Below are 14861 nucleotides of genomic sequence, written 5' to 3' on the forward strand. Positions count from 1 at the left end.
TGGACTAGATGGTCTCTAAGGGCCTTTCCAGCATGAAATCCAACCATCCTGGATTTTTCCAGACCACTTGGCATTGCTGGGGGTGGGGTGGGATGGTTGTGCTCAGAAATTGTTTTCAGAAAAATCTGCCTTTTTCCCTGTTCCTAGAGACAAGGGTGTATACTTTGCAGCTGGATTATATCAAAATTACCATACAAGACATCAAGCTGCAGTGGAAACAAAGTCATCTTTTCTTCTCTGTGACCCAAACACCTGCTTCGTTGCACCTGGAATGCTGGTAGTTTGAGGCAAAGAATGAGGCTTCAATTTTATTTAGCACAATAGAAAAATTTTAAAACCATGTACAATTTTTTTCTGTATTCTAATTATCTCTTAACTTCTAAAACCAATGGCCTTTTTCTCAGTCCTCCTCCTTTGCCTAGCTGTTGCTTTCGATCTTTCATGACTTTTGACCCATGGTTTCTCTGATCCTATTTTCTCTTGCTTCTCCAATTTTATTTAACTGACCCAAATTCTCATCCGATAGATCCTCCTGTTGCCATGTCTATGGATGCCCCCCAAAGCTGTGTCCTGGGCCCTGTGTTGTTCTCTCTATATTTGTCTTCTCTCTCGAGGTCTAATTCCTGATTCCCAACTGTCTGCTAGACAGTGCTCCCTGCTCTTCCTGTGGGCCTCTTAAACGAGACACAGGCAAAGTAGAACTTATCCTTCCTTCCAATTCCTTCTCCTAATTTGCCCATTTTTGTTGATGGTACCACCATGTTGGAGGTCATGCAAATTGTCCTGAACTCTTTCCTTTCCTTCAACCCCTGAGTGTCCAGTTATTTTCCAAATCTTGAATTTGGAATGGATTTGGAGGATGTTGCCTCCACGATATTCTTGCATCTGTCCTCCTTTTTCCATTCATATGATCTCAATGCTAATTCAGACCCTCTTAAATTATTGCAATCCCTTTTCCCTTGCTAGAGGCAGCTAGGTCAGAAAGACCAGAATTCAAATTAAGCCTCAAGACACTTACTATTTGCTAGTTTGGTGTTTGTAAACGAATCATTTACCTTTTTTGCCCGAGTTTCCTCACCTATAAAATGAAGGCCTCACAAATGAGAGATTTGTCCCTAGAACATAATAGGAACTATAGAAATGCTTAAACTCTCCCCTTCTGCTCTAAACTTGCCTCCAAATGACTGCCAAATTGATATTTCTAAAGTATATATCTGATATGTGAGCCTATCCCCACTCAAAAATCTATAACATTTGGCTATTGCCTCTCAAAAGAGGAATTACTCAACCTGGCATTTCATCTGACTCTCACTTACCTTTCTGGGCTGTCTTCTTTTGATTCTCCTACACATAGACCTTTTCTTATTCAGGCTTGCCATGCTATTCCTTGAGTTACAAATTGATTCTGTTGCCTCTAGACCCTTATTTTCTAGGCCTAGAATGCAATCTTTCCTCCACCTGGACCTCGGAGAACCCTTCACTTTCTGTCAAAGCCTGCCAAGTCTTCTCTTCTGTGAGATCTTTCTAGATTCTTCCTACTTTATCCTTCTTGAAATTATCATATTTTATGTACATGTTGCCTCTCCTTGCTAGATTTTAAGCTTAATAAGGTACTTAATAAGGTGCCTAGTAAATATTTTGAAATTGAATTGGAAATAGGATTTAGAGCTGGAAGGGTCCTTAGACAAAGATGATCCAGTCCAGGCCCCTCATCCTAATAGACAAGAACACAGAGGTACAGAGATTAAGTGACTTGTTCCAAGTCACAGGTAGTAGGTAATGAAACAGGATTCATAGCTGGTGCTTAGCAGAAGGCCTTGCACGCAGAAGGCCCTTCGTAAATGTTTGTTGGACTGAAACCCAGGCCCTCTAACTCCAACTCGGGGGCCTCTACACTATTTCATGATGCCTCCTGTATTCACAGCTTCAACTCAGAATTTTGTGTCCCTTGGTAGGAAAAACAAGAAGAAAATGAACTCCGTTCCCTGCCACCTCCTTCCCCTGCCCAGCTGGCGGCTTTGAGCTCCACCCTCATGCAAGCAGCAAAAGAACAAGGGATTTCAGACAATGACTTTGGGTTCCGGCAGGACATTGTGACTGAAATGGAAAAGGTTATACAGCTTCGCTTACCAGGTACAGACGGTTACCATCATCATCAGCACCATCATCTGCCAGAGGGTTTTCTTTTCTTCTTCTGAGGCCTGGCATAAGGCCTTTCATCTCCTTTCCTCCTCTTTTCTATCTTTTAAAAAAAAAGTTTTTATTTTAATTTTTATTTTAAAAGGTAGCCTTTCTCTGCCTTACAGGGACGCCTATGAGGGTAATGCTTTTGTAGTAGCTTAGAAATGGAACAGTGAAGAACTGATCATTTTAGGTTCGTTTTACATGGAGATGACATACAATCTAGGTAAATGAATATGTATCCACTAGACAGCATCCCTGGCTCACCAGTGACAGGCTTTCACAAAATTGGGATTGTAGAATTGGGGCATTTCCTCCTCTTCAGATCACACAGCCCTTTCTTTACACCTGGAAAAAGAGCCCTTTGTGAGTTGCTGTGACTGAAAAGTTCATTCCCCAGCAGCCAGCATGACCATGAGCCCATCCAAGCTTTAGCTGGACTGACCCTTGGGTAAAAGACGTCATCTCAGGTCTCCTTTCCTCATTTATCAAGACCTCCCAGAGATGATGCTGTCACACTAGGGTGGAGCTCTAGAAGACCCAGGGTCACCTTTATACCTCCTTATCTTTCACCTCAGTGAGGGAGGCATCAGCAGAGGGGCACCTCTGACTCAGTACCAAACTTGGTCAGAGTGGCATTGGCACATTACTACATGGCATTCCACCTCTATCTGGTGCCTTAGAATATGGAGATGCCCCAAAGTTTCCAAAGCTATGCCAGTGGCTTGCAAAAGCCTTGGATAGTCCTACTGATCTGTGGTGTGGAAGAGGCATGAAGTTCTCTCTTTCTTCATGCCTCTTCCTAGGCCCATCTGTGAACTTGAGGCTTGCAGCTAAGAAGATCAGCTTTCACTGAGTTTGGGGAGGCTCCTCATCAGAGCTTTTGCCAGCAGATGATGATTTTTTTTTTCTTTTTGCTGTAGCAGTTTATGAAATAGTCTGCTAAAGCACAAGTTGGCATCTGGACAACAGGTGGTCTCACAGAAACTTTGCTTGTGCATTTTAGAAATAGTAATATTAGGTTGACCTTTTGTCCTGTTTCTTAAAGACTTGCCTTATGAAAATGTTCAAAATGTTTATTAAATTACCACTTATAACAATAAAAATAAAACAAAATTATGCAAATCTCTGATTTAGAGAAATAATTTTCAAACATTATTTGATAACAAACTTTTATATATCAAGAAGAGAATGATATAAAAGTCATGGTTTAGTGAGAACTCAATTGCTTTAACAAAACTAATCATTTTCAACTCCCTTAGTTAAAGGACTGAATGTCTCATTCATCCTTAAGCTTCCTAAATGGGTGTTGTCTTGCAAACTTATTCTAGTGAGATTGTAAAGTAGAAAATCAGAGATGGCAAATCAAATCCTCATCATAGCGGCAGAGAGGATCCCAGTTGCCATAATTGGTATTTGTGGTTATTAAGTGACTTGGCTATACCTTAACATTTTTAAAAAATCCTTCATATTGAATATTGATGGCTTTTCTTCTACCCCAGATGTGCTCCTATCCCAGATGGTAAATAGTATCTGTGCAAGGGAGTCAATGCCTCACTGCTGTGTGTCCAAGTTTTCATATATCCTTACCTTTCCATTCTCTCCAAGCTAAATTATTCGTGAAAATAAAAAGAATGATGTTTGATGTTGAGGTTCCCGTCCCTCAGTAGTTGAAATAGTTATTGGTCTTGGGTAGGTAGGATTCACCTCTTAGAGAGGGAGAAGCAGAAAGATACACACGTAGGCGTTCTTTGCTTCCAAATTTTGGAGCTCTGTTATCTTTGTGTTTTATGCCTAATGCACTTCTCTTGTCTTCCAGACTGTTCACTGCGCTTGTACGGCTCCTCTATGACTAGGTTTGCCTTTAAAAGCAGTGACGTTAACATAGATGTGAAATTTCCATCCACTGTAAGTAGCCATAAAAATTCCAAGCCAGTGTTCCTTTGAACCTCTCTCCCCATCACTCTTCTTTAGTGATGTTTCCCCCCAAAGAGGAGGACAATAGCCTCTTTAGGCCTCAGGCCTGCCACTGTCTGTCCATGCAAATAGGCCATTGAGGGGGCTAGGTGGTTGCCTCATCCTGTTCAAGAGGCTGGTCATTATTTTCATAAGAGCAACATATTAACTCTCAGGTTGACAAAAAGCTTTCTTCCCCACATCACTGTGGGAGTTGGGTTAAACTTTTATCCTTTTGGAACCCCTACAGGAGGGTCAGAGGAGTAAATAAATGACCCACTGACCTTAAAAGGGTATTACTTGGCACTTGGAGTCTCTGTTTGTGCCTCCTGACTGCCAAGTCCAAGACCTTTTCATGCTCTGCTTCATTGCAGGCCTGTGTTTAGGAGTGGAATTTTTTAAAAATCTTTTGTGTACATGGATCTTGAATCAGATTTGTTGAGTCATAAATGTGCCTTTTTGAGGTTTGGTTTAGGCATAACTTGAGTATGTTACAGTTTCTATTCCAAGGGAATCATCGCTTCATTAATGGCAGTAGAATAAATATTAAACATTCAGACCATGAGCTTTTTGTTTGCAATAGATTTTGATGGTAAGCCTCTTGGTCAGTCTGCTGGTAGTTCCTACCCCAAATCATATTTACCAGTCATTTAGAATACTGACTGTCCCCTTTGCTTTTGCAATGAAATTGTAAATCCATTTCTCTTTCTAAGAAATCTTAAGTTCTGATCATAGTGCTTAAGTACTAGAGTCCACATCATTTGCTAAACTGTTCTTCTTTGAGTTGGTAAATAAAAATATAGACTATACTGATTTTCTTTTCATTCCTGTAATTTTAAATTATAATGGTGACAGTAATTTTATATTAAAATGCCCTTTCATGAAGTCAAGTTTACTCTGATGTGCTACTTTTTGGACTTTGTATTGATTCTACCTTATAATTTTTTTTTAGATGAGTCACCCAGATGTTCTGATTCAGGTGCTTGACATATTAAAAAACTGTGGTGAGTTTCTCTTTTAATTGGCACTTCCAAAGAAGGTTGTGTTAGGATATTTTCAGTTTAAATTGCTTACATAGCTAACAAAATTAAATTTCATATCCCCAGCACATTTGAGTCATTGGGTATATAAAACCGTTATTTTTTTTAGTGTGCTTATCAATTAGGATTTAAATGGTTGGTATGCTAGCTCTTGAAAAGATTACTTGCATCCTAGAAAAGTCAAAATTAAGTATAATTAAAGTTGTTATTATATATTGAAAGTTTTTGCCTGTTTGGGTTTTTGTTTATTTTGACTTGTCAAAATAGATGTCCTTTTGCCAAAATAAATAACCAGTTGTAATTGTGAAAAGGAGAGACAGAGTGAGAGACTTTGAAAAAGGTAGAATGCCAATACAGTAAATACATTTTTCTGTGATTTCGAAGAAATTTTTTAGTAAAACCCCAAATTTTAGTCTTTAACAGAAATCCTCAGAATTAAATCTTGACGCACAATAAGTGTGCCTCGTTTTTTTTGTTGTTGTTTTTGTTTTTTTGCTCTGGATTGCAAAGACCATTAAAATTGGTCAACAATTTGTTTTCAAGGAAGATTTTTGTATTTGTATGCCCAGAACTCAACAAAGTCCCAAAGCAAATTGTCTCAAAGCAAAAAAAAAAAAAGAATTTAAACATTGTGTCCTCATTTTGCCCTTCCCGGGTACTAGAGCCTATCAATCAAACATTTATCATGTGCCTGGTATGTGCCAGACACTGGGCTAAATGTTAAGGATTGGAAGCCAAAGGATGGAACATTCCTTGATCACAAGAAGCTCCATTTAACATCTTCTGTCTCAATTTTGATTTTGAGAAATGTAAAGATGTTTTCAGTGATTATTGTTTTTCTTTCCTTAAACACACACACACACACATACACAAACTCTTGTTAGAATCGATACTAAGTATCAGTTCCAAAGTAGAAAAGCAATAAGGGCCAGGCAGTTGGGGTTAAGTGACTTGGCCCTGGGTTACACAGCTAGGAAGTATCTAAGGCTAGATTTCAACCCAGGACCTCCTGTCTCTAGGCCTGCTCTCTATCCACCGAACCACCTAGCTCCCCGACTATTGCTTTTCAAATTTGGGTTTGTTGTGTTTTGTTCATTTTGTTTAAGTGCTTAGTAAAAAGAGAGATGCATTTGGCTTAGGAATTACCTTTCTAAACATCCCCCACTATCTCCTTAATTCAGTTGTGTTCTTTCCCTTGTATGCCCACTGTTAGACCAGGTACCTGCTGCATCATTCTACCTGCCTTTCTTTCCCCCAACTTTATGCCATTATCGTTAATAATAATAATGATAGAAATGACTCATTTACCCTAAAACCCATTTTATAGTTGAAGAAGCTGAGGCTCCAATAGTTTAAAGCCATAATATGAGACTGGATTGCATCTCAGATCTCCTGGTCCCAGGTCCAGTATTTTTTCCCCACTATGACAAATTGCTTCCCTTTGCCTTTTAGATTCCATCATCCTGTTAGCTATTTTTTATTTTTCTGGAAAATCACAAGGATTTTGCTCTAATCATTTTGACATAGACTCTTGTGGCTTACAGAGTAATATTAAAAATGCAGTTGGCAGATAGTACATAAATGATCTGTTTTATCCCCAGACTTAACTGGCACTGAGTTACAAAGATATAAATACTCATCAAATATCATTAGTCCAGGTTTCTCCCAGCTTATTCTGACCAGTATTGGATATCTTCTGTAAACTGAAAATAAAATAGCCAAGTCACCCATTTTTGTATATTTTGGGCATTGGTTCTATAGTGGAGGATTGAAGGATGAGCTAAATAGACACTCATCATCCTATTTATGTGTACCAGGACTGTCCTGGGGGCCCTGGACCTTTAGAGTTGCATACAGCAGCAGGAGTACTAGTTGGATAGCAGTGTTAGCAGCCTTTTGTTTGCAGGCACATTAGAAACACTGAAGTCCTAACTCAATTTAGGTAGTCACCACAGAACTCTTGTTCACTATTTCTTTGTAAAGTTGATTTTTAAAAGCTCCGTTCTTACCAGAGAACATGATTAAACAAACTTTAGGGCACTTTGGATGGTGGAAAACAGTTGATCCTTTATGGATATGGGTTCCTTTTTTTTTTTTACTAGAACTTCTAGAATGTTCCTGACCTAATCTCCATTTATTATACATAGCAAATGCAAAGAAAAGATGATAGTCCTCCATTGCCAATAATCAAAAAGTGAATTGTCTTTGAGAAATAGCCAGTGAGATTCTAGAAGGAATATATGTTACTCAAATTGTTGGATAGAATGTCTTCTTGGGGAATGGACCACAGCTTACATTTGTTTGTTTTTTCCTTCTCAGCATTATACTCAGAGGTGGAGTCTGACTTTCATGCCAAAGTTCCTGTTGTCTTTTGCAAAGATGTGAAGAGGTTGGTTGTGATGGTGATAGAGAAAAAAACAGAAATTCATTTTCTCTTTAAACTAAAGGAACTATATAGTGAATAAGTAAGATTGTCTCCCTTTCAGATCCCTGAACTGAGCTCTCTGAGAAAATGGTTCCTAATCACTGAAAACAACGTACTTAACAAAAAAGATGTACTTCTGGGTAGAGTAGTCCTTTTCAAAAAGAGAGGCATAGATCTTCAACTTGGACTTGAGTCCTATAATTAGCTGAGACATTGGTGTATGAGTGTGTGTGTATGTGTCCTTTGATCTTGTTGTCAGGTATTGATAACCTGCTTTCGTAAAAGTAGAAATTGAAGTCAGTATGTAAAAAAACCCAGCAAATCTAAATGATAGTTGTGAACAGAGTGAGATGGCAGTAAAGGTACCCAAATAGTGTCTTCTTAAAATTAAATCTTCACTAACCTCCTTGGATTACTATCCTCAACCCCCTTCTGTTTCACAGCCTTTTCTTTTGAAAGACTGTATAATAGGTTTTCCCATTGTGGATGAACTTTTTTGTGACCTTTTAAATATACTTCTTCAAAGGAAAAGCCAAGTAACTTCCAAGTCTGATTTGTAGGGGCATAGGAATTTACTTCCATTGAAGCAAGAGACTATTCTGAAGAATAATTCAATTCAGCAAATATTAAGTGCTTTGTTGTGCTGGCCCCTATGCTAGGCACTGGGGGGTTCAAAGATGAAAAATGACCCAGTTCTTGCCTTCAGGGATGTGTAATGTATCTGATGGGGCATGGGGTGACATGATTGACCTTTACTATGGATATATGTAGTATATGTACACACAAATAAGCATAGTGGCAAGTCAAAGAGAGTAATAATAGAAAAGGTGAGGCTGTTGACTATTTTTATAGAAAACTAACCGAAGGACAAGGAGATGGTATAGATAGTGCAGTTGAGATGATAGAGCAGTCATTTTTTTAAAGAAAGGGATTTTGTGTGTGTGTGTGTGTGTGTGTGTGTGTATGGAGGTGAGGGTGAAGGCAGGCACTGGAGAAGTTGCTGGTCGATTAGGAAAGATTAAAGATGAAAGATAGAGAAGAAATAATCAGTAGACCAAGACCCTTTCAAAATCTGAGCTCCTTTTATTATATTCTTCTTGGAGCTCTGCTACTGACTTATGGGCCTTTGTTCAAGTCACTGAACCTCTCTGGCCCTAAATTTCCTCACCTTTAAAATAAGAGGTTTGGACTTAACAATTGTTCAGGTTGCTTCCAGCTATGAAACTGTACTCTAAATGACACCATTTAAGCTACCACCCAATTCAGTATATTAACATTGTCAGTCCTTTGTAATACTTAATCTAAAATTAATCCACAAATGAAAAAGTCTTTGGAAGTGTTTGCCCAGGAAAGATGACAGTCAAGTAAGGTCTCAGTATAGATCAGGTTAGTAATAGAAAGGGCTTCTTTCCTTCAGAGTCCATTTTTCTTCTTTATGTCTATCCCTGGGGCCTAGGGACACAGTGGATATTTATTGGATTGAATAAAAACATTTGCTTTTGGGGAGAATTTCTTATACTTTGCAGTGTTGTGACTATAGAAGGATAGCTGAGTTTTGGTGTGATAGACTCGTCAAGGTGTTTAGGGATTAAAATTAGGTATGTTTCTTTTTTCTTGACAGTGGTTTAATCTGTAAGGTGAGCGCTGGAAATGATGTGGCATGCCTCACAACTGACTTGCTTGCTGCCCTTGGCAAGCTAGAGCCTGTCCTAACTCCACTGGTATTAGCTTTTCGCTACTGGGCTAGGGTAAGTGCAATTTAGGAGAAAATACTTCACTTTTAAAATGTTCCAGTAACAAGACAGCTAAAGTTTTCTGATGCCTCTTTGTGGCATGGAAGTGAACTAACTTGGGTTCTTGAAGTCTTTACCAGTGGACTATCAACTCTGGGAATTCCCACTAAGCTGGAAAAGTCTTCAAGGAAAGGCCCAGCCTAAAACTTGGGGTGAAAATCTAAAGGTAAAGGACTAGTCAACAGGTAATGTGTTCTGTTGGCAACAGCAACTTCTTTGTGTCTCCTGTCAGGGGAATAGCGTCAGTCGATAGAAATGGAGTCCTGGCTGCTTCTTGACTTAGAAAACCACAAGTTCACATCATTTTTGTCACATTGTCTTTTCATTTGTTCGAAATTTCCCACTCCTCTTTTAATCTGGGTTGAATGGCCCATGGGGCATTCTGATTCTGTCTTCAGGCATGCAGGTCTCCAACTATGTGGTTAGAGCAGGCATTTGGGTAAAAGGGTAAGTCTTTGAAGACCATACTCTCTAAAGTGGAGCTTAAGGACTTTCTTAAATTTTGTCTCTCTTTTAGAATCTTAATACGTTTTAGATCACCTTCGAGCTTTTCATCTCTAGGATCATTTTGATGTGCCACAACCAAATTCCCATAACTTTTCCATCTCTACTCTCTCTTTCCTATCACTGTCAAAATACAACTTGGTCCCTGCTTTGCTAGGATATTTCATTGAATCTTCACTCAGCCTTTAACACTGAATTTCTATTTTCCTTTATTTCACCCAAGGAATTTGTGCTTTGAGGGGTCTTGGTTTAAAATGATGTCTTTTTTCTTGTTCCCCTAACCAATAAATCAATTGAGCTTTTTGGAAAGCTGTTGTTCACCTTGTTTGGCTCATGACAGGGAAATCCTGGCCTTTCATGCTAGATGAAATAGGCTATCTTTCATAGCTTTCATTCTCCCAATTTATTGCCTTCTCAGATATTTTTTTAACTTGTCGTATATTATTTTAATTATGCTTCCTGGTCTCTGGAGAGTATTTTTCCTCTTAAAGCTTCCAAACTGTATTTGCACATCTAGTGAAGTATATGCAGTTTTCCTTAATTTAAGCTCAGAAAAGTGACAGTGGAGATTTTATACCCATGCTTGACATAGATTATAATTGACTGTTTAATGTGCTCTCTAGGACAGAATGAATCTGACCACTTATCTCATACTGGCAATCTCATTGTCAGAGTAGCTGTACTCTTAACCTTCTAGTAGAGGATATAAGTCTCTAGATAAAGCTCCCTTTATCTCTGGTAGTGAGTTTCTTATCTCTAGCTAATCTGAGTCAGGGTAGTTGTTACCTCTCAGTCAGTCAGTGTTTACTGCTGACCCAAGAACTGGATAATTGGCATCAGAAAGAGAATCTCATTTTAGAAACCTTCCCTTTTTAATCTGGGCACTTTGTTAGATGATCTGATCCTGTTAGATGATCTGATCATGCCTGAGGTAGAAGCCATAACTAAGACTCCTGTGGGGTGAGAACTATGACCTTTCTGAGGTTCAGGATAAATAACCTCTGCCCCAAGAAAGTCCATCAAAGGCAGACGAAGCCACAGTGTTGTCAAATGCAGCCTTTTGTGTCTGAGATCCTCCACATAGGAACTCCTGCAACCTATCAATACTGCCCTTTCCTGGATATTCCTTGTCCAAGCCTCCCAGAAGACATCCATTGTGTTGGCTTTTTCCTTTCTGTATTATATCAAAGACTACTTAGAGAGTTATTTTTTTCTTAAATCCTTACCTTCCATCTTAGAATCAATACTAAGTATTAGTTCCAAGGCAGACGAGTGGTAACGGCTCTTGGCTACTGGGGTTAAGTGACTTGCCCAGGGTCACACCGCTATTAAGTGTCTGAAGCCAGATTTAAACCCAAGACCTCTTGTCTCTAAGCCTGACTCTGCAATCACTGAGTCACTTAGGTGCTCTGGTCATATAATTCTTGAAAGTCATCCATCAGTGTCATATCTTAGATATATCACAGCTCTTCAGGGAGCCATTATTTCTTTGTGAATGCCCCTCCTTACCAGTATGGAATCTCAATCTCTTAATGCCTCAATTAGTCATTTCATCACTTGCTGTGGCCAAAAGCAGCTGATTGCCTGGTTTCCAATCCTTGGTGACAAGCCTCCCCATTGGTCCTCAGGTGACGGTCCCTTGACCCACCTCAGAGCCTCTTCCGTTGGGGTAGGCTCTGCCAGTCCTTCTGGCTCATTGGCAGAGCCCTAGGGAGCCTAGGACCACCTCCATGTGGCAATGATAGAATATGATAGAATAGATATATTATATATAGATATATATATATATAGAATAGAATAGAAAATGATAGAATAGAGCTTTAGTGGAGGCTAGAGGGATCTATACCTGTACATTCTTGCATACCTGTATACATTTGATAACTAGGGTGTGCTAGGAATCAGAGTGCCCAGCCCTGATCCTGGTAAGAGTGGCTCCTGTCTCCAGGCATCTTCTCTCTTAGTTGTCATAGTGCTCATGTGAGGTGCAGCCACCAGGAGGGGCAACTCTCCCCTTCCAAAGTGGCAGTATCTTGTGGTCACCAGCCAGCTAGCAGCCTCAGAAAGGCTTTCAATCCTATGGCCAGGGCTCTCTCCTCACAGTTCTCTTTTATTCTGGATAAACGAAGTTGCCTGTGTTCTAGTTATGCATTTCCCAGGTTTCTTTGGGCTAGGGCTCCAGAGTAGCATTAATTTTCCATTTTTTGTTTTTCAGTTGTGCCACATTGACTGCCAGGCTGAAGGGGGGATCCCTTCATACTCTTTTGCTTTAATGGTGATGTTTTTTCTTCAACAAAGAAAACCCCCTCTTCTTCCTTCCTATTTAGGGAGTTGGGTAAGTGTGCGTGCATGTATGCTTGGGCCTTTCTGTAGGGAGGCAGACCTGGCCATATTGCCTAAATATATACTTATCTCCCTCTTCCCTCTATATCTCCCATCCAATTCTCCCTGTCCCTCACATGATGGCCACAAGGCCATCTTTCCATGGGCAACTTTCCATGCTTGGTGCTAGGAAAGATTGGAATGTTAAGAGAGGACAGTCTTTGCCATTAGAGCTTATAGACCAATAGGGAGAGTAAAAATAATGAGAGCTCTTTGAAAGCATGACTTCATTGGATCCTTCCAGCAGCCCTGGGAAGTGGAGATGTTATCATCCCCATTTCACAGATGAAGAAATGGAAGCAACCAGAGATTAGATGTGCCCTGGAACACAGCTGATGGGCATCTAAGTTTTCTACTTATTGTGCCACCCATCTGTTTGGTGGAAGTATAGAATTTGTGAGATAATGCTGGAATAGTGAGGCAATGCCATCTTATGGAGAGGTTTTTGATGATAGTTGATGTTCATCAAAGATACTGAGCTTCTAGAACAGGAATTCTTCACCTGAGGCTCACAGACACCTACTGGCTTCATTGATAGATTTTAGGAGAGCCCATGAACTTGGATAGGAAAAAAAATTATATGTATATTTTCCCTAACCCTAACTGAAATTTAGCACATCTATCAATTATTTAAAAACATTCTGAGAAAGGATTCATAAGCTTCCCCAAGCTGCACAAGGGATCCGTGGCAAAAAAAAAAAAGGTGAAGAAGCCAAGCTTTAAAGGAGTGCTGAGACCAGATATCTATATTTTGGCTGTTGTGTGAAGGATGGAGGTTGAGAATAGGAAGAGGAAGAAGACGGGAAGATCTGTTTAGGACATCATCTGGAGTGTCCAGGTCAGGGTGGTGATTGTAGAGGAAATGGAGATAGAGATGGACTGGAGAGATACTGCAAAGGGGGAATCAGCCTCACGTAGGACCTGGGCAAAAGAATCAAGGGAGGTGAGAAAGTTAAAGGGAGCTCCTTGTCACCAAGCTAGGAGAGGAGGTGAATGGTGACATCAGAAGAATGAGCAGATGGAGCAGGAGGAGTAGTTTAAGATGCTTGTTTAGTCCTGACAGAAACAGTGGCAGAGACTGGGCACTGTTAGTTCAGTTTGGGAACTTGAGCAGAATTAAAAATACATGATGATAGACTGACAACTTTAGGTGGAGGCCAGGGAAAGGCAGAAAGGGATTTTAGGGTAACAAGCTAATGAGACAAAGTTGAAAGCCATGTGTGCAAAGTTGGGAATAAATCCTGGTGGGAAGGTGAACTTGAGAGAATAGGAATGGCCCAAAGGACCAAAGGTCACACTAAGGGGGAGAGAATTAAAGAAGAAAAGGACACAAGATTGTGGCCAGAGAGTAGACTTTAAAATTCTGGATCTTAGAAACTATGACCTTGAGAAGATAGAAGGTATAAGCAAGCATGTGGTTGAAATGGGGTAGAGAAGAGGTTTGTGCAGGGGATTGTCGGTATGTTCACTGGAAATCCCCACAGATGGTATTGGAATAGGATGGGAGTGGGAGTGGGGGGGTACTAGAGTGATTGATTAAGAACAGGGATCTAGTGGTTGATGGATAACACTGACAAGGATGGGAATAATGAGATTCCAGCATATTGTATGGAACCCCATAAAGGTGGGTGGTAGAAGAAGGGGCAATTTGGAACAAAGAATATCCTCCTTCCTCCTTCTCTTCCAGGCCCTGGGAGTCAAGAATAATGGGCGAAAGAAGGGCTCCTAGAGGAAATATGGTTGTGAAAGATGTGGTGTCTTCAGAACAGATCTAATCAGGATTGAGTCTTCTCAGTGTTTAGGATCAAATTGAAAAGTTGGATTTTTTTTGGAGTGTGTTCCTCTAGGAAGTTACTGTGGTTCCCTGATTGTGAATATAGGCTTAAGGGCAAAGGAATGCCCCAAAGCTCACTCACCTCCCTCAGAAAGAGGCTCCTTCACCTAAGGTCTCTCTCGTGTCAGTTGTCTTTGTATTTTTCTACTCTTCCTCTGTAGCTCTATGAATGTAGGCAGATATTTATCTACACTCCAAATCTTCCTAAAATTCACTCACCCAGAACTCTGCTTGTGGTTCTTAATAAGAGTTGCAAAATATGTGGGTGCTGTAGTGTTCTGTGAAATGCATTCATTTGCAGATTTTCTCTTAGCAAGGTGAAGTTTTGTTTTTTCTATTAAACTAAAGTTCTTTTTAATTACTTACCTTGACTGGCTTGGGACACTTTTGTTGTAGATTGAAGGCTTTGACTCCAAACGAGTCGATGAGCACCAGCTGAAGGGCATCGAAGATGAGAAGTTTGTGAAGTGGGAATATAAACCTTTGCCCAGTGGGCCTGGGAAGAACTCAGGCACCTCTGAAAATAAAGCCAAAGCTGATCAGAGAAGTGGCACTAAGAAGGCAACCAGCTCAGAAACGGACCCTCAGAGTGGTGCTGCCAAGGAGAGACATGGCAAGGTGAGCCTTCCTTATATCCTGTTTGGGGGTTCCTTCTCCTGCCTGCTCTTTCATGGCTAGGCTTCCTAAGTCCTAAGAGATACTTCAGGTATCTTAAGAGTTACTTCTTTAGGTTTGGATTTATTTTTTAA

The 14861-nt window shown here is 40.1% G+C and overlaps 1 protein-coding gene across 9 annotated transcripts in view; it reads left to right on the forward strand.

The window, feature by feature from the left end:
* TUT4 (terminal uridylyl transferase 4) overlaps positions 1–14861 on the forward strand; it is a 74857-nt gene that overhangs the window by 23079 nt on the left and 36917 nt on the right. For all 9 annotated transcript variants that reach the window (XR_008916039.1, XM_056815126.1, XM_056815124.1 and 6 more), the window contains 7 exons: positions 1956–2133; positions 4001–4089; positions 5090–5141; positions 7497–7566; positions 9224–9350; positions 12112–12231; positions 14509–14730. Coding sequence is in view for 8 of the 9 variants with exons in the window: in XM_056815126.1 (XP_056671104.1) it covers positions 1956–2133; positions 4001–4089; positions 5090–5141; positions 7497–7566; positions 9224–9350; positions 12112–12231; positions 14509–14730 (858 nt within the window). In the remaining variant the exon portion in view is untranslated. The remainder of the gene's footprint in view (positions 1–1955; positions 2134–4000; positions 4090–5089; positions 5142–7496; positions 7567–9223; positions 9351–12111; positions 12232–14508; positions 14731–14861) is intronic.

The sequence above is a fragment of the Monodelphis domestica genome, chromosome 2 (genome assembly GCF_027887165.1).
Source record: "Monodelphis domestica isolate mMonDom1 chromosome 2, mMonDom1.pri, whole genome shotgun sequence".
NCBI lineage: Eukaryota > Metazoa > Chordata > Mammalia > Didelphimorphia > Didelphidae > Monodelphis > Monodelphis domestica.